At 41.2% G+C, this 25,899-nt stretch overlaps 1 protein-coding gene across 1 annotated transcript in view; it reads right to left on the reverse strand.

The window, feature by feature from the left end:
* ARHGAP22 (Rho GTPase activating protein 22) overlaps positions 1-25,899 on the reverse strand; it is a 112,354-nt gene that overhangs the window by 35,304 nt on the left and 51,151 nt on the right. Inside the window, exon 3 of the mRNA XM_058841382.1 lies at positions 720-848. Within this exon, the coding sequence (XP_058697365.1) occupies positions 720-848 (129 nt within the window). The remainder of the gene's footprint in view (positions 1-719; positions 849-25,899) is intronic.

A 25,899-nucleotide genomic window follows, 5' to 3' on the forward strand; every position in this document is an offset into this window, starting at 1 on the left:
CCTCAAACACAGTGTCCAATACCAGGCCAGTAGCTGCTGTCACCAACACCAAAACCAGAAGAAAACATCTGTGAGTCTGTGCTCTATGCTAAGCCAGAAAAACAACTGCTATCTTATCTGCTGACTCAAGAATTCAAAGATTGTGGTATAATATCAACAATGAAAGTCTGGATGTTTTGTTCATTTTAACTATAGGGATTGTCAACAGCTGTATTACCCTGCAGGTGTTCACTCAGCCTGACCCTGTTCTTCCTCAGGCTACACCCCCACTGAAGCCTGTGGAAGCTTTGCCTTCTCATCTGGGCCATACAGTAACTTAAAGTTCTGCTGTCTCTGGTTATATGGATGTTCAAGATGGGCATCTGCCCTTATGAAAGAAAATTGAGATAACTGGACAGAATCCTTCATTCCCATAAGGTCCACAGAATATTTTTGCTGTAAAGAATACTGACAATAGTGGTATGTTTGTTACCACCCATTTCTGACTGAGACAGTTATAAACTGTGGATGTGCACTCCCCTTTCATTCCTGTCCATCTCCAAACAAAAAAAAAAAAAAAAATTAACCCCATCCTTTGCTTCAAAACACTTCAGACAATCAAGAGCTTATCTAGACATCTCAGTGATTTTACAGTGTTACACATATCCTAGTATCACAAGAATATGTTTTACCTTGAGGCAAATGTTTTAATTTATGTGCATTTGAGCTATTTGCAATACCTCCACCAAATGGAGCCCATATAACCCGTCGGATGGCTTTCACCCAATCTTCCATTTCATTCTGGGAATTAGCCATGAGCAGGAAAGCCTCATGATTGACAGGCATCTTTTCCCGGTCCCCTGCACCACCTGAAAGACAGAATACAAATCTTGTTTAGTATCCTCTTCAGAAGAGAGCAACCAAAGTTTAACACCATCAAAAACCCTGGTCAAAGTAACACAATTATTATTTGAATTGAGCAGTTTTTCAGACAATTCCTGCTGATGTGCTACAGCACCCACAGAGCACAGGTTGATAGAAGATCAAAGTAGAAATGCAAAATATGCATTTCCAGTGTAAGGAAACTTGGAGATGTTGTATCTGCTGTCTCAGCAATAAGAAAAGCAAAGGTTCCCGCAGCAAGACTCTATAGGAAAAGAAATTAATTCCACCTACCTGTGCTGAGGCATTGAGAGATTTTTACCCAAAAGAGGGACCAAGTGACATGTAAGACATTTGAAAATGCTTCAGATGTAGAAGTCACAAGATCATCCACTTTCCCCAAGCCTCTGGGATATTTATAGTCTCAATACAAAGAGACCCATTCTGATTTTGGATCCAATTCAGCAGAAAGTTAAGAGATGGGGGGCATGATTCTGACTCCTCCACTTGATGTAAAAACTTTAGGAGCTATTAACGTTGGTGTGTAACATCTAAGAAAGGCACTGACAAGAATATCAAGCTGTCACAAAAAAAAATTGTAGATACTCCAATACTTGAAACATTTTGACCCTGCTTTTCTTGTTTCATTTTTAGGTCAGCACTCTAACAATTTAAATCTTCCCCTCACCCTTCATTTTATGTTCCAGAGCTGGATACAACTGAGTGAGTACCACATAAACACATAAAAGCTTTATTAGAACAGCCTCTGTATGAAAAGGCTACTGATCCTGTCCAATTCAGCAGCTGCATCCCCAAAGGCCTGGAGCTTCTCCATCACCATGGAAACTGCCTGTGGCTTTGCTATGGAGATAGCATCTGAGCTGTGTGTCACTGTCATTTCCACGCTTACATGGCTTTCAGCACCTACTGGCAAGCTAAAGCTGCCAGCCTGTGCTGAGCAGCTGAGATTATCTGCCCATGGAATTCAGAGATAAGAGCAGGATGATGGTATGCTGTGGTTTCTGCAGAGCTGATTTAGCATACACAGAACGTGTGCTTCTTAAATCCTTGCTAATCTGGGGAGAGAAGCAAGCTGGGAGCTGCCTGCAAGCCAAGGAAGTACTTTTTCTTGCTATTAATTGTTTTCTTGCCTTGACACACTCATGGCACATTTATTGATTTGCAAAGCAGAAGTGGAAAAATGAGATGCATTGGGAAATATTTTATGGTTCTCCGAGAAGCAATTCACTAAACTGGGAAACTGAGGCAATCTTTCAGTAAAGAGGAGAAACAACAGCCACCAGGGACTAGTCATGCAGCTTAAGAAACAAAAGCCATGATGCTTTGCCCCTACATGTGCCCAAATCCTCTTGGACAGTCTCCCACTTTTTAATTTACTGAATTATTCATATTCCTTAAGGTATATAAAGAGAACAGCTCTCTAGCTCAAGGCTAGGATGCAGGCATCTGAACAGATCAATGTCCTACCATATTCCACTGCAAGGATGACATACTTCATCCTTTGTATACAAAACTGTCTGCCCAGGAAACTGCAGTCTGAAATTACTGTCATTGCCTAAATCTCTGTTACCAACATACTCATGGTGGAAAAGCAGAGGTCATGAAGTATAGTTCTTACACCTTACCCAGCAGACCTACTGACACACCCTTTTTCACAACCAAACATTTCATAGGATATACGATTGAAAAAGGCTTTCCACGGCCCTCAATACACATCAGAAACGGGTTTCAGGATGTGGCATTTGGCAGATAGCCTGAGCTCAAGCTAGGCCATCATTCTTCAAAGGAATGAAACTGCCTCTAAAAGACATTTACTGTATGGGTCCCACCACCAGCAAACCACTGAGTTTGGTCAAGGTAAAACTACATCTTGTTCTTAAGTTTAAAGGGGTCAGCTGAACTCTTGCCCACCCAAGCCATCAAGGGCAAGAAGAGACCAGAAGCTTATCTTAGAATTAATCACAAACTGTAAATTTAATGCTTTAGCTGCACTAACCCATAGCAAGATTGCCATAAGAAGCACAGTGAGCAGAGGATGAAGGTGACTTACTGGACTTCTGCAAAACTGGCATCAGCATCTTCTCAAGGAATCACTATACCAGAGGCACCTGACTACAAGTCCCCTTCCCCCAGGATGTTACTTTGGACCAGCCAGCTGCTTTCTAAACCTCCATAGACAGCTTTCATGCAAGCATTTAAGGTGAAAAAAACCAAAACTTTTATACTTCTACTTGAATCTGCAAAAAGCAAAAGCTGGATAGGAAAAAAAGATTTCTGTACACACCAGACCTGATATTCTACCCAAGACTACACATAGTTCCTCCATTCTTGGCTTTCCTCACTGAAACTTGAAATAGGAGCAAGGTCACGACCCTACAATCTGCCTGTGGGAGAGTCAGTAGTGACTGGACATGTAAGTACAAGCAAATGAAGGCAGCTCCACACACAAACACCAGCTTAGAAATAAGAATGAACTTCAGAATTGCTTCTTATGTTAGCACAATGTGACTATGCAGCGGCAGAACACGGACGCCCATCTGTAAACATTTTTATTTTTAATAACATTTTACTCATATTTCTTTATACACTTGGCTGGTTCCTTCCACTACATCCTTGAGGCATCAAGCAGAAAAATTAGGGCTTACTAAAAGGCAGAGTTCAGATACATCTCTCTACATTCAATACCTTTTCAGTTTTGGTAGTCACAAGAATGAGAAAGAGCCAAATTCAAACACCTAAATCTTCTTAAAAAGAACAAACAAACAGAAAAACCCAACAACCTCCACAAACAAACAAAGAAACAGCCCAAAGAAACAATGTCACAAGAAACTTCTTAGAAGTCTAGAATTTTACCTGAAACTCACAGATGATTTCTTCTATGGGCTCAGACACAAAGCAGGATCCTATAATGGATTTCAGGCTTGAATTGGAAACACAACACTGTATCAACTCAAATGCACTAGACTTTAGGAACTGTTTTAGGAAAAGGATTTCAAAGCTTACTGCCCAGAAACACTTACGGACAGAATTTTAGCTTTGTCTCTCACAACATGATCAAGTTCATATTCAGCTGCTGAATTCACACCTCTTCTCTGCCATTAGAGGAGCTCCAGCCCTTATTGTGGTTGATGCTAAGCTCTAACCCTGAAGCACACAAGCTCTACTTCTACGGTGCGAATCAAACAGGGTGTCTGGCTACTCAGCACCATGATGCAGAAGAGCACTCTGTTAATGATTTTAAACACAGACAAGGCTGTTTCATACCCTTGAACAGAATGTCTCACTCATCTTTACTCAAGCTTCCATATAAGCAAGACTGGGCCTCAGAGACAAACCCTGCATAGCTCAGGATTGCCATGGGCAGGCACTCCAGTCCTTCTGCTCAAAGCTACTTTCATCTCCAGACCAGAGATGAAATAACGGTCTGCAAACACAAACAGAGTTCAAGTATCTCAAAAGATGTGTCAGGAACAGGGGGCTTAACTCTGGGGATGAATAGTCCATCTGCTTTAGCATTAGCCTGTGACCAGGGGATCCTGTATTCTGTCGCCTGCTGCAGACTTCTTGTTGCTGTATGCTGGGCAAGATGCACTTGATTTCATCCTTATCCATGAAGCAAGCTGGCAGCTCTATTTGCCTCTCATCCAGGTATACAGAAACCAAACAACTTGAAGAGTGGGAAAGGTGATAGCAACCATGTCAGCATATACAGTAAATGTAAGAGCCTAGGAGGAGTAAGAAATTTGCTTGGCTGTTGCTCTCCCTCAAAACAGCTGCAGGTCCCAGCTGACTGGAAATCTTTGCTGCCCCTGCCCCAAGGTGCTTTTGTCAAAATGCTTTACATACCCTGGTAGGTATCTTTGCCTGGGGGGAACAGTTTAGCTCCAGTGTACAAATGCTCAAATGCTCTCTTCTCCAGGACCAGACTAACTCAAGCAGCAGAACTGCTCTCCTCTGCCTGCACTCAGAGTTTCTTCATTTCATATAGCCTGGGAGCCATGACCTGCTAACGGCAGCAGTCACAGAGTAATGTCCACCTCCCAGTCCTTAGAATTGATCCTCCTTTCAGCTTTTCCCCCATGCCCCACACAAGAGAATGTTAAATGCAAAAACACTGGGACTAAATCTTGCTAAAGGTGAGATGGGGTGCAGCAGGAGTCACAACCTACTTTTCAAGGCCCTGTTTACTGAATTTTTATTTTTTTTACTATGGTAAAGATCCACTGGAATGTGTGAAACGTAAGGTATCATTTTGTTACATTTACTTGTCCTGCTGTGTGTTCCTGTTCAAAGAACCTGCAGCAGACAGGCTGCATCTCTGCCTTTACACAGCTCTTTCCTGAGGAAAAGCTTGAGTTTTTTGTTTGCCTTGAACCTCATTCAATCTTAACCTTCTTAAGATCATTGTGAAGCCAAGCTTTAGATCCCCTTTGCCTGTATGGAAAAGAAATTCAGGGGGAACAGGACTGGACTTCTGCATGGGAGATGAGACTACCTCACTGCATGTGAAAGGAGGAACTTCTATATACTCAAGCAACGCTGCTGTTGGGTTCTGAAGTTGGCAGTTTCTCTTTGTTTAGGTAACTTCTTTTACTTCCACCTCCCTCTTCTGGCTTGCCTTTCACCCACTTCTTACATCATTCCTCTTACTGATGTGCTTGTGTCCTGCCCTTATATGAGCCTCCTGAGAGGCTACACCACTACAGCAACTTGTGTATGTGTACACACTGACATGTTTGTTGACATTTTTGCACTGCTTTGGTGTGGACAGCAGCTGCAGCGTTCTCAGCGAGAGTGCAATCCAGCTGGCCGTGCGCAGGTGCCGCTGCGGCGCGGGAGGTGACCTGCAGCTCAGGGCTGGACTGGGGAACGGTGGCTGGTGAGAATCACAGGGCCCAGCTCACCTGTCTGCCCTCAGTGCTACAGCAAGTAGTGACAGGAAGCCTTTGATTGCAGACAAACAGCAACAAAGATCTTGACAAATGGTCAAAAATCAGCACTCGCTGCTGAGAAGAACAATTGCAATGATTCATCTTCCCTGACCTGGTCTTTATGATTGACTTTAAGGTGAGTATCAGAATTTGGGGCTCAAAGATCTCCCTGATAATGAAAGAAGGTGAAAAATCAGGAAATTAATTTTGTCAAGAATAAGGGCAGCTCTGTTAGAGGGAGTCTTTCTTTGCACAGCAGGAAAAAAAAGAAACAAAACAAAGAAAATCAGTCTTGATCTTTGGATCAAAAGACGAAAGAAATATCAATGAGTAAGTGGAAGTTCATGAAGAATGCTTTGAATAGACACTTGAAACCTAATTCCATTCCTTCAGTTTTCTTACCTTTGATTCCAGCTAATGCTGAACCTCTACCCTGAGCACTTTCCACCTCAACCAAAGGTTTTCAAGAGTCTGAATGCTGCAGATAGACCCTGTCTGTTACAGCTGAATCCTGGGTTAACCTGCCATCAGCATCAGTTTAACTTCTCCGCTTTTTTTTCTGGTTTTTTTTTGTTTTTTTGGGGGGGTGGGGGTTTGTTTTTATGGGTTTTTTGGGTTGTTTTGTTTTGTTTTTTCTGAATTACTCTTTCATAAAAGGGGAAATTTGTTGTGAGTATGAAACTCATCTTGAAATGGTCCATTTAAGCTGCCTGAGAACAGAAAAAACAGCAAGCAAAATCTGAAGCAGTCAAGGAGTGAGATAAAAATAAGGAAAGCTGGGGATTTCCCAGTGTGGGTATGATTTGTGAGGAATTAAACAGTAAATAGTGATGCGTGCTTGCCAGGATTTTTTTATTTGTATCTGTCCATCTATCAATATATGGAATATATGAGTTGGAAGCTGATTTGGAGCTGAGTAAATACACAATCGTATTTTAAAAGGCAGACAAAATTAACAAAAAACAAGGCACAAGAATTTACTATCATGTGGAGTGCAAATGAAAGAAACAAGCTTTGAATCAAAATACATTCACTGTGTCACAGTTCTAATGGACAACATAATGGCATTTTTTCCTAAAGAAACAGGCACCTTTGTAGGTGAAAGGTGTTTAATTTCTACAGTTTGGAAGGAGCTTAGGGGGATTTTAACATTCAATATTCATTTGGTTGGGTCAACGAGAAAATTTTATTGTAATAAGGAAGTTCAGCTCAAACTGACACATTCACATTTTCTTAGGGCAGGATTTACAAGTGTGCACTAAAATCTCATTGACTTCTCAGTCAAATATTAAATGTCTAATTTCCTAAAGCACTTTTTATTTCAAGAAATTCCATGGCAATTACAAGCAGAAGTTGATCAAGTTTTCAAGTCAAAATCACTACAGTGGATTTTGATGAGTCTGTAAATGGTTTGTCGATACTGTATCTTAGACCTCATCCCAGAGAATAAAGCAAAAGCAGGCAAACACACTCTAAAGCCACTGCCATCTATTAAGCAATCCAAAGGCCCTGTGATCTCTTCTCCCCTCCCATGCCTTCTGTGGCTTTAGAAGCCATTAAACTGCTTTAAAAATGCACCAACAGAGATGAGACCTCAGAACTGTGGTTTCTTATGCAAAAACATCTGACAAGATTTAACATGAACAGAGTCACTAATAAAGATTCTCTGTACTGGTACATGGACTACAGAAAACCCTTATAAACCTAAGGCTAGTGATCTGTGTCAGTTGTCAGGATCAAGTGTGGGATTACTAAAACTATATGAAAGAAATGAAGATGAAACTAAATCTTTGGCCTGTTGTACATAAAACCTGTGTCTGGCTAGGTTGACAATTCTGACTGGAGATGTCTTTCTTGATAATTCATGTGACTTTATTACTCTAGACTTTTATCTGTTAATTAAGATGAAGAACTGTTTAAGACTACCAACCACTTCAAATAAAGCAATGCCTTGGAAATAAACAAAACCCACATTCCAGGTAGGCCAAATGCTAGTTGGTGATGTCACACTCCAGGAACCATAGCAAGCAGGAAAATAAAAGATGCAGGATAAGAGGAAGGGAGAAAAATAACTTCAAGTACTCTTCAAGGAAAAGTAAGTAGAATTGCACATAACTCACCTTGAACTTCAGCTTGTAACACCTGCTTACATGAGCTCAGTGCTGTGTAATGTTTGAGTCTAAATAAACTGATTTTTCCTTAATGTGCTTTATCTGCCCTTATCTGAACTTCTCCAAATTTCAGTAAAAAAGGCTCAGCAATTTTTAAGTTATACTTCTAGCATTAAAAGCATATTTATGGTACTAGTACATCCATACACTCATGTCTCCCTGGCTTCAGTTATTTGCAGTTTCAGCAAAGAGACTACTACTATGCTGCCTGGGATATGCTGCTCACTGTGGCCATGAAGTACAGCTTAGGTTGGCTGAAGTGACTTCACAATGGAGGAAAGGGCACTTCTACTGCAGCAGCCCAATATTTAGAGTTCAGATGAGCTCAGGCGTAACATGCAACTGAGTACATTTTTTTTCAAGGACACAGCATCTCCCTTATACTAGCACAGCTCAGGCACCAATCCCTCCACCTTCCACCCATAAAAGGTGCTCCATAAAAGGAACAGACACTAACAATGATAGTACTGCCTTCCCAAATACAGAGGTTTCAGGAGTTTGTGAAATGTGCCCCCAATGCTGTACGGTATCCCTATAAGCAAGCTGTATTTTAACTGCTTTGTTATCGGCTTCTACTAGCTAGCAGCAAGGGATGAAAACTTTCCAACATGGTCACAAGCAAGTTTAGGAGGCCAGCAAGGAGGACTGCAAAGAGGAGTCAATCAACAATGATCAACATGAGGAACAACTACTCCACCAGCAATTTCTAGGAGCTGCTTGACACCACTTCACCTTTGTTGCAACTTGCATGTTTCATCCCAAGTGTGAATTCCAGATATTCTAATCACGTCCAAAGATGCCTCAGGAGTTAGACTACTTTAAACCCTTCTGGCTCTCGACTCAAGTAATGTTTCCTGATAGGTTACTGTGGATTTTGAACATGTTCAATTGAAAGCCTGCATCATAACAGACAGGCTTCTTAGCTGGAGCTCCCACAGTGCAATGGCACTTCACTGCCTCTTACAGCAGTATCTACTGACAAAGAACACAAATTTAGGGTATAGTGTTGCCTCTGCCAATGCTAACACTGTTTTCCTTGCCAGAGTTCCTAATGGAAAAGAATCTGAAAGCACCGGGAGCCTGGGCATAGTTGCAGTTCAGCTCCTTCCATTTACAGACACTTGTGCTCTAGAACTTACAAACCTTTTCTTTAGAATCTGTCTGACATGTCACCAGCTCTCAAGGAGCTGTTCACCTCATGATGTCTGTCTTACAATAACAACAGGACAACTTCTACCCCTCTCTACAGGTGTCCTGGAGGGGGTAAGGAGGGAAAGAAGTCATTTCATCCCCACATGGAAGAACACCTGGTGATGGCAAGTGGGGATGACAAGGGAGAGCAAGAATGTTTGTTTTCCCCAGCACATTCTGCAGACAGCCCCATACCAACAGTAGGCTGTTTTCCCTTACCCTCCTTTCTTCCACTCCAGAAAACTAACCCTTACTGTATTTCCTCAGTGTATTTCAGATCTAGAGAGTTATAATGAGCCCAGTCCTTTATGACGATGGTTTGGAACTGCCTGGACTATGTGTCTACAGTCATTTCACTGATTTTAACCTCTGATTTTAAAGGAGAGGAAATTAATTTTTTCTCAGGCCAGCAGAAGCCATACACTCACAAGGAGGCAGTTCAGGCCAGCTGGAAGGAGCTGTGTCTGTCTGTACAAGGCACATTGCAGGAGACATCTAAATTAAGGCAATTTAATTTGAGGGTACAAAAAAGAAGTTACAAATATATGTATGAAAGACTCAAAAAATAGTAGCACAGCTGTGCAAAACAGGCCATATGGTTCCATGTGGTTCTCCAAAGCAGCAAGTGCTCAACACTTCTGAAGAATGTATCAAATTATATATTCCAACTGTGGTTATGTTTACATGCTATTATAAGGGAGGAAATTCCTTCCTGACCAAAGATGATGATACTTCATGCTTTGAAAAATCTGAATGAAAATGACTGGATAATTTTTATGCATTACCATACAACCACAAGTAATTTTCTAATTCTCATAAATTTCTTCAAATCTTTCACACCAAAACAAAAGTCAAGGAAATTTTTATATTTTGACAAGAAATTGCTTACCATAACATAAGAATAGTGAATTCTTATCTATCTTTTTTAATGATTTCATGTTGGAGAGATAATATCCAACTTCTGCACTTCTGAACTGTTGTGCTCATGTTTGCCAGGTCTGCTCCATGACAGGAATGAAGTGGTTCATGTCTTATAAATACATCTCTCTACAACCACCTTTTCCCTCAACCTTGCCACTCATAAGCCTATTTTTTCTTTCTCCTGCACTTAATCCACTATGAAACCAAATACATCCTCACTATTTTTAAAAGACTATATGTCTCCCATCTTTGCCAGTGCTCTGACCTTTGAACTAAGGAGAATGGAAAAGAAGCCATCCACTGGTAAAGCTTAGGCTGCAGATGCCAGAGCTTTTAGCTGAGCCTGTAAAGACTGATTCTCTCTAGACTGAATACAGAGTACTGCAGAAATTCAAGCCAACCAATTACGAACATTATTATCTTCTTTAGTAAAGTAACTGAAGCTTTACAAGCACAGTTTTGGCAGCAGCAAATTAATGGACTATCATTAAGGACTCAACAGTTGCAGACTTTGTTTTTACAAAAAGCAAAGCTATTTGTCACATTAACTCAGAAAAAGGACTGAAATGCGAAAGCATATATACTGTAGGCCTTTGGCAAAATGTTGACAAGTTTGAGGAAACCCTTGCCAATACTAATGATGAGACGATGCAGATGGAAGTACTGCTGATCCACGTCCAAACTTAAGAGCTCAGGGATATTCTGATCCAAGTCTGTAGCGCTGCTACAGTTTGCACAGACTAACAGTTTTACAGCAGTCTCCTCCTGTATTTGGCTATGCATTGAGTGATCGGTGAATCTTCTAAACATGACTGCGTAGTATGCAGCATTCTTCGCTGTCACAACAATGGTCCTTGGGAAAAATGGGAAGTACATGTTTGTCACTCAGGCCCAGCACTGCAGCCGCTCAGAACACAACTGTGGGTGGCTAAAGGACTCCAGGCTGGGCAATGCAAAAAGCTGAGCCTCAATTCTTTGTGCTTTAGGACAGCTGTCAGTGAACTGCTACCAGAACAATGCTTAGAAACATCAATTCTAATTCTGTCCACTCACTGGCAATGAACTAACTCCTCCCAGTTAACAGCATTATCAGAACACCCACAGAAGTTCCTTTGAAGTAGTTAATTATTAGCTGATTTAACTTCACTTTTCAGAAACATGCTGGTTTAGATCAAATTTAAACAAGAAATTAAAAAACCTGTTAGGTAAACAACAACTCATCCTGAGAAATGCCTTCAGCTGGTGGCCTTGTTCCCACTGAAGTTCAAGGGAATGTTGCACAGAATGTTTCTGAGTGGATTTTCCAGTGAGAGTTCTGTCTTGAAACATTTTCTGCCAATATTACACACAGATGTACCCTCCCACTGCAGCCCATCCTGACAGCTGTGTGTCTCCATCATAGGCCAAAGGCCTGCACATAGGTACTGTCTCATCTGACAAGCTGACACAGTCACCTTTGAGTTGTAGAGGCAGATCTCAGGTATATAACCTTAGAGCTCACAGTTCAGGCAGACTGCTCACAGAAGCACAATTTAGGGTTTGGGACTATTCAGTTTTCATCCATTCCTCACTGCCTGAAGCATTACTGTGCAAGCTTCCACTCCCACAGTGCAGAAAGTTCACCAGCACCAAGCCAATCAGCCACTGAGCTGTCACTCTTCCAAACAACAGCTTCCAAGCTGGTACAACATTCCTTCTGGGACAGCTCAGTAATTTTGGGCTAGGGCAAACCCCAGTGAAGTGACAGGAGTCCTTGAACTTTCCCTGGTCTTCCTAGATCTGAAAGGCACTGTAGTCTACATGTTCTGTCCTGATAGTTCTCATCCAGAACAGCTGGCCAGCAAAAGGGAAATCCTTGTACGTGAAAACCTGTGTCAGCAGCCTCCTCTCCACTATACCAGCACCCACAGTCTCTCAGTAAAGCACACTGACACCTACTGAGGGCTATACTATGTTTCCAAAATGTCCTTTAAACAATCTTACATTATTTGAGAGTTTACAGGTCTGCAGTGTTTCAAGCAAAGGCTACTGATCAGAGCTAGGTCACAGTCCTAGAAAGACAGAGTCTCTTTATTACCAAGGGAAAATAAAAGAATTTCCACAAAGGAGCACAGAAAGGAGACAAATGCTCAGCAGATATTACAACTCACAGGAACCTGCCCCAAAGTCCTGAAGGCTAACACAGGTATGTACAGCGATCCAGTGTAATAAAGCAACTTTATCCTGGTGTGTGAGCATACTTGATGCATGGATGACCACACTGGACCGCCAAACTCTGTAACTACCGCCCAGTTATCTCTAGAGCAAGAAATACTGCACATGCAGCTTACACATGGCCATTTTAAGACCCACATATTCTGGGGGAAACTGGCCATCAATGCATTTTATGATGTTCAAACACAGAAGATGAAGTTCTTATTCCTAAGAACTAAAAAGCCTTGTTCAATGCTCCTTGTGATATACTACTCAAATAGAAATGCCAGCATTGCCATTTGAGCTGATTCTGCCAGTGGTATGAACAACATAAATTAAATCTAATTACACAGATTTAGGTCACAGAGACCTAGAACTTGCATAAGACCAGCAGAATATCACCCTCACTATTTGGAATGCCCTCTATAGGCAATATATTTACGTATTTTTATGCTTATAGAAGCAGAAAGCCCATTCTGAAAATGCTGACATAAGTTGAGCTGCTGCACAGATTCACTGAGCCTGGCTGGTCCACTGAGAAAAATGCAGGGAGGAAACAGGGCACAATATCTGCCTCATGAGCCTCCTCTTTCTCCTCACCCTGCTCCTTTCTCGAGAGCACAGAACTGTATGCAGCCATTGCAGGCAGAATGTGTTATAAGAATTTGCCTGGTAGTCAAAGGCAGAATAAGAGACAGACACCAGTTTCTGCTCATCCAATGACAGGTCACGTATTAAAAAGCCTTCCAGCTGCTGTTTCAAAACAAAGAAAGCTTGATAAGCCTAAAGACAGCAGCTGCTGCCAGCAGCATGCTGCCTTCCTTACTTTGGGGACACCTGATGAGCTGCTGCCTGTTTAATATTACATTAAAACAGCAGCTTTCCAAATAATTAATTATGTATCTATAGTGAAGCTGTGGTACACAGGGGGATGGGTGGACGTGGTTTGGAAATCGAAGAACCATTTGGGTTAATGGTCTGCAAGGCTAGAAAAAAAAAAAAAAATTACTGATGGCTTCATGATTTTTCAGAGACCCAGTCAGGTAACAGAGGGAATGAGGAGAGCATAGCAAGTGTCCCCTACTCTTCTCGTCTACGTTGTTTTAAATGAAGAGGAATCAGATGAGTTTGAAAGTCCCTAAAAGGGGTTACACATCTAAAACATAGGGAAAAATAACAGGGCTATAAGCTTGTACGGCTTGTGACTGCAGCCAGTTTCAGTGCTCTAGCATTAAAGACATAGAAGGTTCCATTGCATCATGCTCTTTATTTAAATGGTTCATACTGTGAAAGCAGAAACCCAAGACAGCAGTAAACTATTGTCTTTAAAGTCTGGTCGCTGCCAGTTACCTCTCAGTGAAAACTCAATCCATGGTCTCTGAAGCAAATCTGCAAGCATTTGTCAAACAGACACAGCTTCTCCAGCCTTCCAGAGAGGTTTCAATTCTCTTACCTTGTTTAATTTAAGTTCACCAGTTAGGTGATCCAGATACCTAACTGGGAAAGCGTTACATGCTTATAATGATCATAATGAAGGAGCAGATTTCTAAGTGCAAATCCAAGCCCTTCTAAGCCTCAAATGCTCCTGTTTTCAGATGTTCTAGTCCTGTCTTTGAGTATACATAAATACATAAATAAATATATAAATATATAAGGAAGGCCAATTCTCAGAAAGCCAACAGTAAAAAGAATTCTTTATACCATACTCCTTATCCTAAGATCAGTTTCATCTAGTCTATCTAGTCCACTGTTACTGCTCTGTCCAATTAAAAACATCCAACACAGCTTGGATGGCCTTTTTCAAATATGGAATAGTCACACAACAGTAACTGCAAACCAATCTTATGACAAGTATATGAAAAGAGAAATTATTTCAGTGTATACTTCAGCTATTCACAAATAAATTAAAAGATACTATAAAGAAATTATTCTCCACTGTCAGAATACACTTTTCACATAGGATTAAACATTAGTGTTTTGGGAGAACAGGCACAGAGAGTGAAATTACTTTCTGAGGTTATATTGTGCATGAGTGGAGAAATGCCTTCTTTGTATTTAACAAAAAATCCTTTGAATGCCACAATAAGAAATTCCTACATACCAGTGGAGAACTGAGATACAGAGACATTAAATGATTTCTAGTATGATACTGGCTATCAGCTAGCAGAGACAGTATGAAAAACACAACTACCACATCTGGGCAACCCAGGTTTATTCTCATAAAGCAAGGAATACTGTTTACAGGGTTGGTTGTGTGGAACTGCAAAAGCAGTGTCAGCCCTAGAAAGCAGAAAGCAAAGAATGAAACAAAAAAAATCTGAACAGCATGAAGATTATTCTCCCAGCACAGGATGGGAGAGGAAAGGAGGCCATTTTCTCATCAAAACAGTGCTCTCAAAACAGGAAAGCCATATCAGGAATTTGGAGTGTACTGTGTCTCACAAAGCTGCTCCTTTGCTCAGCAGCTCCAGAGGTTGCCTGGCACCTCCTCTCTTTGGAGAGCTTTAAGTGGTGAGCTAAGTCACCACTCTCAGTGGTGTGCACATGGGTCACTGAGAGGCAGCACAGTGTTGGACAGCTAGTAGTTGTGTGCCTCTAGAGCACTACGATTCTTGGCAGCACTGGCCTCTCTGGCTGCTGAATCCCAGAGCCCTGTGGAGACAGTGGCCCAGATCCCACAAAAGCCAAGATACTGATTGGATAAAGCCCCAATTTCACTCAGATTTTCAACTGATGAGGGAGATTTGCACTAGAGCCACATGGTTTTTCAAGTCATTTACTGAACAACAGACATGTCTCTGGGGTGTCCTGCCAGCTCCTTTCATATCTCCTAGCCCATGGAGTCCAGCACACCGTTTCCTGGGGGCTCCAACAACTCCAAACAGTCAAGTGTACAGTCAGGATCCAGACTGACTGTGGACTCATCTCTACACCCAAGCACCTTGCTTTGATCTCAGACACCATGGGGTATCACCACTGCACACTTACACCTTGCTGCCTTCCCAACCTATGAAACTCATTTATTTGTAGGGATTTTAAAGACTGATTTCTAGTCAAGGAAACAGGCTTAGTAAATAACACCCCAGTTGAAGAAGTAAGAATTATCCAGGCCCTTTCCTGCCTCATCATGAGGCTTTTGTTCTACTTTCTGAACTGGAGCATCCACCAGGTAAGTGCAATAAGGAGTTTAATAAAACACAATGGGTTAGGTCACATTGCTTGAGATTCAGTGTTGAAAGTCACACACTACCACAGTTTTCAGGTTCATCTAATGATGACTCTATCTAGCTCCTTTTTTCCCTCTGCTACTGCTATATTGAACTGGAGATGCAGAGTTTGGTTAACTGCACAAAGTAGTAACAGAAGAGCAAAATCACAGTGGCCCCTTTTCAACTTGACTGCCATAGATACAGAGCATCTTCATTTCCAGTCCTGTAATTTATTCCCCTCAATTCATAGTGTTGTATGGATTGAATGCTTCCTTCTGCCAGGATAGCCTTTCTCAGCTTTCATAATGTGTATAAAACCATCCACCCTGTGAGCAAATCAGAGGAGGAAAACAATGAGACAAAACGAAGCAGCAAGATAACAGAGCTCAGGTTCAAATCCTGCCTTTAGCATGACCAGCCTTGGAGGTCCTCAGAGACAGAAGCTTTAAAAACACTAAAAAAAGCAAAGCTGAAAGTCTTGTAGGTCAACACCATGCAAAAATGACCTAATTGTCAGCCATCAAATATCCTGAGGTTGCTGGGCATGGGCTGCTCTTCTCAGGCAACAGCCAGCAGACCCCCTCCCAGGAGTGGCAGCCACATCACTCGTCTGCTGCACATGGCATTTTCCCCAGCAGTTCCATTTACTGAACACAAAGGGTGAGCCCACAACATTAAAGAACACTCCCCTCCTTTGAAGTTCAGATTGTTTGGCTTGCCTGGCTACAAACTAAAACTGCACCTTAATCATCCAGCTTTGAAGTCCTGTAAACCTACAGCTGCAGAAAAGTAAGGACCACTTGGCAATAAAATATTAATTATTAAATTCTTTTGAATTAAAGTGGAAAGGCTTTCCTGAAGCAGAAACTTTGTTTTTTGCCCACTAGAAATGAAAACATAAGTGAAAAATTGACAACAACTTGCCAGATCACAAGACAATTATGACTATACAACATTTTATAGCCCAGTTTCAAGTAGCACTGAGACAGTGTTCAGGGAATGGCCAAAGAAAACAAAACAAAAAAATATATGAGAAAACTAAAGGTTTTAACAACAGGCTGCAGAGTTTCATTGTTTTAACGCCTTAAGGTGTGTGTGTGGATGTAACCGATAGGAGTTTGAGGGAGGTTAAAACTGATAACAGGAAAAACAAAGGAATTTTAGAATCCAGAATCTGTCATTGCTGCATGTTTTACAGAGGGTATGAGTAGGGTAAGGTGTGATGACCTGAATGAGACCTACAGGAAGTCTCCATGGGCTCAACAGTCTGCATAGCAAAGGATACACAGCAAGAGAGAACACTGTACTTTGAAACTGGCTGTTTCATTTCAGGCATGTCTGGAAACCCTTGCAGCCTCCACAAAAACAAATAGAGAATTAATTAGAAACACAGTGTGGCCTGGCATACTAGTGAGGAGATAAAATGGTGCATTGTGAGAATAATCTCACTTGGAAAGAAACAGGCTTCAGCTACAACCTGGTACAAAAGACATAAGACGTGAAATCCTGCACTTACTGATATTTCAGGGTATAAGACTTTGTAGAATCAGTTTCCAGTTCCTATCTCTGCTGACCACTTCCTGCATTAATCTGGGCAAGTTCCCTCTCAAGGCCAAACCAGGAGCATTTACCTGGGAGTTTTGTTTCCCATTCAACCAATATTTCTGGCAATGAACTTGTCCATAGCCCAGCTTCTGTCCCTAGACCATCTGAACCTGTGGGAAAGAGACCACAGATCACAAAGTAATGGCTTGCTCCTTCCCTGTTCAGAGACACAGAGAACATCAAGGTCAGATCTGTAACTGGAGCCTGTGGCTACTACAGTTTTTGTGCAACCACATTTTTGATGCTATGCCTAGGGCACTCTAATCATTTAACGACTTTGAACAACCACATTTACTTACTGGGAATATGTCCTTATTCAGATGACAGTAAAGCCCTCTGCAAATTAAGTGCTTTCTTAAAGGGAGTTAAAGGGAATTGCCTTAAGTACCTGGATGGGAAGTGGTTCAAAAGCTGTTCTCTGTCCAGCTTCTTCAAAGCAAGATTAGCGACAGCCTGATACTGAACAGCTCAGCTACCTCAGCATTTCCCTTCCACTCAGACACACACTGCTTTAGCACTGCCCTTCCTAGAATGTCCTGGAAGCAAGAAGAGAAAGGATAGCACACAGCAGAGAGGGCACAAGAAGGAACCAGGATCCCTACCCTGCCAGCAGACCTGATTCAGGAGGTACTCTGGACAGTTTGATGGATTTCACACATCAGATAGATTTTGGCAGAAACAAACTCCAAGAGAAAACACCCTCAGCTTGGTAGGCTGACAATTTTCTTGCTGGTAGTGACTCATTAAGCGTACAACGGGCTTCTGTTCCCTGAATATCCCTCAGTTGTCTCTAAAAGGCCCAGCCTTAACATCTCCTGGCCGTACCATCAGCCCCTCCCTGCAGCTTGGACACAGCTAAGGCAGGCACCTTTCCTCAGCCCCTGCCTGGAAATACATTGCTACTCTGGCACATACTATAAGGGAACGAAGCACTGGACAGCTGGGTGCCCCCAGGAGATGAGAAAAAATCATCCTATGCCCCCTTGTAAAGTAGCATTTATACGCACACATATACCACAAAATGCTATAAATTAAATCAATGCAATCAAATTAATAATCCAGTTACAATATTTTTCCTTTTATCTAATAAAAGCTTTACTGAGACAATTCTATCCTTAAGAATTTCTGAATTATTGTGTAAATTTGTGTAGACATGTAAACATTTAATCAAACAAAATACAAATAGCTGGAACCAGCATCTACAGGTCAGCTTAACTAAACTATCACATCTCAATTGCTAGTTCTTGTGCAATCCCATTTTAAAATAGGAACCCAGAAGAAAACACAAAGGTAATGCAAATTTGTTTTCTTTAACGTTTTTCCAAAACATTTTCCTCAGCTTTACAGCAGTGATGAAAACCTATACAATTCTCATTTGCATGTATCCCTTAGAAAAAATTCATATTCAAAAAAGGAATTGGAGAAATGCACATACTAAGTAAACACATACATACACAAATGCCAAGTAATATATTTAACATTAGCCAGGTGAACAAGTCAGATTCCTCGGATGCTCTGGAACTAATGCATGTCCCAGACAGACAAAATCACTGCCATTCACCTTTACGCAAACCCCACATCTGGACTGCTGGCTGAACAGCCAATGTCACAATGAAGACACATGCAAAGGAAGAAAATAATTTACAGTCAGTGTGCATATTGGGAGTTTACTACACTGTCAATTTCTACAATGCTAGAGGCAGATTGCTCTCATGAAGAGTTTTGTATATACCTGGAGAAAAATCAATATTTCCTGAAAAAGCCCACACAGCAATTCACAAAGTGAACCTCACAACAGCAAGCTGAAAATCTCTGTGGAGCCATGCGCTCAGGTACTGCTACATAGGAAAGATGCTTAAGAGGAAATATGCTGTTCCTTCATTAGGTATCATTCACTTTATTATTTCAGTGTAGATTGAAAATAAAATGCTCCTTTTGTACAAAAGGGACAAAAAATAGTGGACCATTACTCAGCTGCTTACCTAAACTTGTCTGTAAAAACAAACACACACATTCCTTGTTGCTGTTTTGTTCTGCATCAGGGATTCCATCCCTGTGCAAAACACATGCTCCACATTTAAAGAGTTAAACATCCTCTCGCTTAGCTGGCATTTCTGAATGTAAAATACAAGATAATAACACACACCGTATCTTGAACCAAAACTGAACACAGCATAACAAAAACCCCGGTGCTAAACGACAGGCAGTATGAATAGATCCATTTCCACTGCTTGCTAATTCAAAGTAAATCCTTTACTGTGATGTAAAGCAAAACAGACAACACTAAACACACCAAAAAATATCATGACTTACCCTTTCGGAGACACTTGCTTTTCTTAAGATATTTGGCAGTAAAAAACGGCATAGCTGCAACACTAAGGTTCCAGCCAAAGCTGACCTTTTGTTATCAAGTGCTAAAAGCAAAATGAACAGACCAAAGAGAGAAAGCAAATTATTATACCAGATCTTTAAAATGCTCAGAGATGAGCAAAGGGAATTCAGAGTGGGATAAAGTATGTCAAGTTGCACGGTGGGGATTGCAGATATCTTTCTGCTCATTAGCACTGCTGTTCGAGTTATTTAAAGTGTGCTCGGGGGAAATGAGGACAATTTCCATGACAATATGTACAGTATCATATAAGGAGGAAGCATTTTTTTCAGGCAGAACTTCTGCATTACTCAGCTGCTACAGCAACATATGTTGAGAAGAAGAAAAAAAAAACACAACAGGTTTGGATAATGTAGAAAAACCTGATTCTTTTAACCAGTTCTTGTCTCAAGTAGAAAATGTAGCGCTATAAATCTCCTGTCATGTCACTGGGTTATCTCTTAATTTCCTCCTTAGGCACTTCTGGCTATCTCCTCATTTCTACTTAGGCACAAGGAAACTTGCTTCAGAATATTTTGATTCCAATCATTCCACTACCCCGTGCCTCAGTTTCCCTGTTTTTCAAATGGGGCAACAGTGTGACAGTGCTTTTATTTTTAAAAAACCCAACAAAACAACAAAATCAAAACTTCGAGACTCTTGGGCAGTATGTAATAAGAACCAGGGCTTAACCCCATTGCTTTGTCCTAAAGGATTACAGCTGTTTATTTCTCCTTAGTCCACAATGCTGCTTTTAAGTCTACTAAAAATATTTTGCTTTTATTCAACCAAGATGACCTGATTTTGAAATTCAGCCTTATTCCTGTTGCTTCTGCTGCCTCTCTGGGGAGCTTAAGGCAGTTTGGTACTGATTTCATATCTTTTCGAATTCCATATAGTTTGGACAGTACATTTAACAGCAATGATACTTATCAGTGTTTGTCTCCTTCTAGTCACCTACCTCTATCTCACTCAATCACAGCATATTGGTTGGGCAGGCAACACTTCATTCCTTGGAATATAAAGGACAACGACAGAAATTTGACTACCCAGTCTTGGGCATACTAATGTTTCTGTGCTTCAAGTCCCTTTATGCGTAATGACTCAAAGGTGGAATTCACCCTTTTAAAGGTTCATGGATTTATGGAAAATGCATAAAAGCAAATAATCCATACTTCCAATGGTGCTTTAGCGCTTGGCTTTTACCGATTCCAGCCTTTGGGGTACTGCCAAGTCATCAGTGCACTGAGACAAGAAAGCAGCTACTTGTCAGCAAGGGCAAACATTTATAACCTATAACCATTAACCCACTGAACGGATTTGAAGTCAGCTTTCTGGCAAAAGAACTGATCCAAAGGAAACCAGCACCACTCTTATAAGGTAGAAGAATATACAACACTATGAAGAAGACTGTGAAAACCAGGGCTGCACTTTCCAAGATAGGAAGCTTATAGCGGTGCCTTTTTTTGGACCGTTTGTTGTCAGCATGGAAATAAATATTAGGTTTTTTTGGGCAAGACAAGTTTTATGCTCAAGAAAAATCCATTCAGCATGTCATCTGAAAAACTTCACAGTTTAGAATTCACAAATCCCACAATATTCAGTAGGATGTCATTTTTCTTGTACCTGTACCATCATACAATAAAAAACCTGAACCAAACAACCCAACTGTGTGCTCTTTCATTAGATAGTTTTGAAATCAGCTGACAAGCTTTCAGGAACAAATAATTCTTCCATAGCACACCTCAAGCTAAGGTCAAGTTAACCTTATATTGTAAAATCCTATTTAGTCCTTAAGCATGCATGGAGCAGAAAGGAACAGTAGAAAGGAAGGAGATGAGAAGAGTCCCCGAGTCACTGACACAGGCAGCTGCCATCTGTGAACCACTGCAGGCTGTGGGCTGGTCTTGGGGAATGTACAGTATCATATGAGGAAAAAACATCTTTTCAAGTAGAACTTCTGCATTACTCAGCTGCTATAGAAGCACATCACCTTGGAATGGGAGTCCAAGCTTGCTACTGTTCTGCTTTGGAGACAGCCCAATCTACATCATATTTAATCTGGAAACACTGCCTGATCTTGTGTCATCAGAAAAAAAAAACCTCACACATTCTCCAAGATTTAACATAATTTATGGCCTCACAAATCTTTCCATGGATATCTGGAAATATTTGGGGGTGTGGGCTGCTTCTCATTCTTAATTCCTTCCAGCAGACTTTAAACAAAAATTTGTTCTAGAATCTGGTTATTTTGAAGGAGAAGTTCAGCAGTCAGAATAAACTCTGAGTTGATCCCTGAACCTCATGACATTTCCTCATGCTATTATTGTGTGGTACATGAGAAAAGAAGTCATGTCCAAACAGCCCTCAAAACATCAGCTTCCTTTTTGCCAGCAGACATGTCCCACACTCAGTGGCACACCAGGCTGGAGTTCCTTATGAACTAAGTCTGCCTTTTCACACTCAGTGATTTTAAAGGGAAAAAAAAAAAAGGGGAAAAAAAAAAAGGAGAAGAAGAAATACCCAGTAAAAACCACAGCACAACCACAAGGGAACTCCCTTCTCTGCCAGTTTAACACAGGGTCAAATACAGACTAATGTACTAATCCTCCCAGCTGCCTAGGATTCTGGCCCTTTAATGACCTCGCACAAAACCCTAGTGCTTCTAACTCCAATCCCCTATATTCTACCTCATTTCCAGCTCACTGCCCTTGGAGCTAAAACCAGAGGTTGCCCTCCTGTTAGACTTGCAATTTCCAGGGAGAACTTTGAACTTAGGTAAACAAACATTTGTATCACTCATCCAGGGCAATGAAACACAAGTTCTCTCTCTACCTCTCCCTGCTTCCAACCACCACAGCCTACTTTGAGAAACCCTAAGACTGTGTATCTTCATGATGAGGTAACTGTTTATTCTTTATCCTCTAGTACTCTTCTGTTGCTCAGGCATAGCTTTCCTTAATCAGCTCTCCAAACAGACTGAAATCAGGTAAAAACTTCCATCCTGACAAAAATCTGCAGACACCAAGAATAGAATGAATTAGATCCAAACCATCAAATGTTATCATTTGACGACATCATACCCACTGTTATGACTGCTTCCTTTAGTAATGCTTTTAGAAAGGACTACTAGATACAAGTCCTTTTTGTGACTGCAAGAAATCTAAATGTTTGTTATGTATCATCACAGCAAAGAACACATTAATATACGATTAGTGGGTTTCTCCTCTTTTATTCATCCTCCAGATCCCAGTTCAGTTGAACTGACTTGAAAGTGCACAGAGCATAACCTTAACTATTAGCAGCAGGCTAAATACATGGAGAAGAGCACCCATGACTCTTCATTACTGCATTTTCTGAAACAAATTTCAGTATCAGGTTTCAAAATGCTTTACTGAAAGACAGCATCATCTTCTCCATCTTACAGATGGGAACTGGAGAAGGGGATTGTGACTTCTGTATTACCACCACACAATTAAAAAAAGGAACAACAGGGAGATTTTTCTGATATGTAAGTGAGCAGCACATAGCTTTTTAGTTCCTCTTCTCTCTCCTGCGGCCCAAGAAAATTTTAGCATCTTCAACGAACAACACAATGACTGACAACAAACATGAAAACTCCTGATTACTATTAAAGGTCATTAGTTGTTTGCACATGTTTAAATTTTCCACCAGATTACAGCCTTGGGGGACTTTCTGCTTTTATTTCTCATCTGGGCCCAGTTAGCATGAAACTCAGAAAGGCAGTAAAACACTACCTTATTGTTCCAGGATCTGATCAGAGAGTATGTGATAAGACTGTGTGGCTCTCACAGCCCTTGAATGCCAGTGAGTGGTGGGCAGGAGGGGTAGAGGTGCCCTCCATCTCGCAGTAACACGATGCTCTAGAATGGCAGCTGATAGAGAAGCAGGTGCTCCCTCTCCATGACTCCAGCACCATGTCCGGGCTGGAAAGGGACCAAGGCTCTGCAGCCCAGTGTGGTAAATGAGCAGGCAGGTGGCTGTCAGAGGGTGGCATTGCAGTGTGCCAGGCAAAAGCTGCTGTGCTATGCAAGCCCAGACATAGGAGTGATACCAGATGACTGCAATAATACTCACCTCAGCCTGCTTCCATACCCCCAACTCCTATTTTATCAGATGAAAAAAGCATGCACTCAGGGTACCAATTTAAAAAGATTTCTCCCCCCTACAAAGTGACCAGGAGAGATTTCTATCTCTTGCTGATTGGGCTGATAAAAGCAGGTTTGTTTTTTTTTTTCCTTTCAGCAGTTTAGAACTAAGCCTGCCCTAGGACAAGTAGGGTCATTTTAGTCTGTGACCACATACATAAATTGTATCTGCAGAACAAAGGAATCTCAGGTCAATTAAAAAGATCCTGTGGCTATAATATTCTTCTGGGAAGATGCCATCTACATATGCTTATTACAGCCACATAAATCCCACCCCCTCATTCGCCTCAAGCAAAGTAATTGTCTTTAAAAGCAAGCAAAATAATTATTTTTCCAACATACTTGTCATCATTAATTATGGCCAGAATAGCCAAGCAGGAGCTCATGCCCAGGCTTTTAAATGCTTGTAGCTAGTTAGCATGGCTGCCTGTAACTTTTCAGCTTTTTCTGCAGTGTTAACATTAACATACTGTGGCTTCATTAAATCAAGGCACGCACTGATAAGCTAAGTATGATTCATCTGAGAACACTGAGACCCTTCATGCTTATCTGTCCCTTAGCAAGGATGGGGTTCAATTTATGCCAATGTATAAGTATATTGGAGCACTGCTGGCTGTATTCCTAGTGTCACATTCAGGCAAACACGTTCCGATAAGGAACAAATTTTTCTTAAAACACAATGACTGGAAATTGCAGGAATTAAATGGCCACTAAGTTGAAGGCATTTTATAGGCCACTTTTGCAAAGCTGTGTGGCATTAATCTACAAACATGGAATACCAGCTTCTGAAAAAACAGAATGAAAACTTTGGCCTGGTTCCTGTACTTCTCCCTGAGCCAAGTCTCCCACTGAAGTTGATGGGACTTTCCCTGCATAAAGGCTACAGAGTTTGCCCTACTTTTCCCTTTTTTTTTTTTTTTCCTAGTTTAACAGGACAGGCAATGGTAGGGAAAGAGATGCTGTTTCCCAGCTACATGGAGGGTAGATAGATGTGCTGGGTAGATGTAATGTGATGAAAACCCACCTGGTTCAGAACATTACAGTGTGGTGGGACATCCACAGTTAGCTTCCAAAAGGCATTTTTATCTTAACTGATTTTTGAATGACATGTTTTTAAAGTATCAGTGACTTTTGTTGGTCAACAACACTGAACAGCCTGAACACTATCTGGCTTCTGAATCATTGCCACTCCAGGCATTCATAAATATCAGGTCAGCCCACCAAAATCAGGAGATGGGCTTCCAACCAATGGGATTTTTTTCATTATTATCTTTCTTCAGGTTTCTGAGCCTTTGCAGGTCCTATTTGGTATCTTTATTTTAAATCCATAACATTAAGAGACTTGTTCTTTATTAATGAAAGCTGGAAGTTTTACATAATCATAGTATTTAGCATTAGGGTTTTCAAGGGAAAACACATACACGATGAGACAACATATAACTTCATGCCTATGTTCTCTAAACAGGAAATCCCAGAGCCTTGCCACATTTTTCTTAATTAATTTTGGAAATGAAATAAATTCAATTATTCAGGTACTTAGAACAAGATGAAGACAAACACATCCACAGCACTTACAAAGCAGAACAAGACAAAATGCTAATAAATGTACAATAAACTGATTGGTAACACAATTTTACTGCTTCAACTGGGCACAAAGCATGGCTTTTAGAGACAAGTAAGTAAACCACAACAGAATAAATCACTAAACCTGTAAGTGTTGTGAGAGTGGGGAAGGAGTCTTTTCTCACAGCCTCAGCACCGGAAATAGATGCAATTTTGTTGCTAGTCCTACTAGAAAGAAGTTTAACACAGACACATGTACTCTCCACCCTGAACAGAATAATGGAAACTGAGACAAAGCTGAGCCACTGGTCAGAAGCCCCAGACAAGCCCCCCAAGCACCACAGTCTCATGCTGGATTCTCCAGCACAGCCACTCAGAGCACCCCAACTTTGTCCCACACGCACAAGTGAGATGAGGGAAGGCCCCGGGCACCAGTTAAGGGAAAAAAGGGTTTTTTCTCTTCAGGGTAAGCTCCGATTTTCATCCTCATTACACAATTGCCACTCCACAGTCCCTCAAGCATAGATAATGTACCACAGCAAAGCCAGTCTCACCATGCAAACCTCCCCAGGCTTTTACAGGGGAAGGAGAAAGAGGAATAAAATAGTAAAATGCAAATCAGCCACATACTGAATTTCAAAGCTCCCTTTAATTACAATTTCTTCCTGTTTCCCTGGATGTTTGGAGCACTGCTCT

The sequence above is a fragment of the Poecile atricapillus genome, chromosome 6, assembly GCF_030490865.1.
Source record: "Poecile atricapillus isolate bPoeAtr1 chromosome 6, bPoeAtr1.hap1, whole genome shotgun sequence".
NCBI lineage: Eukaryota > Metazoa > Chordata > Aves > Passeriformes > Paridae > Poecile > Poecile atricapillus.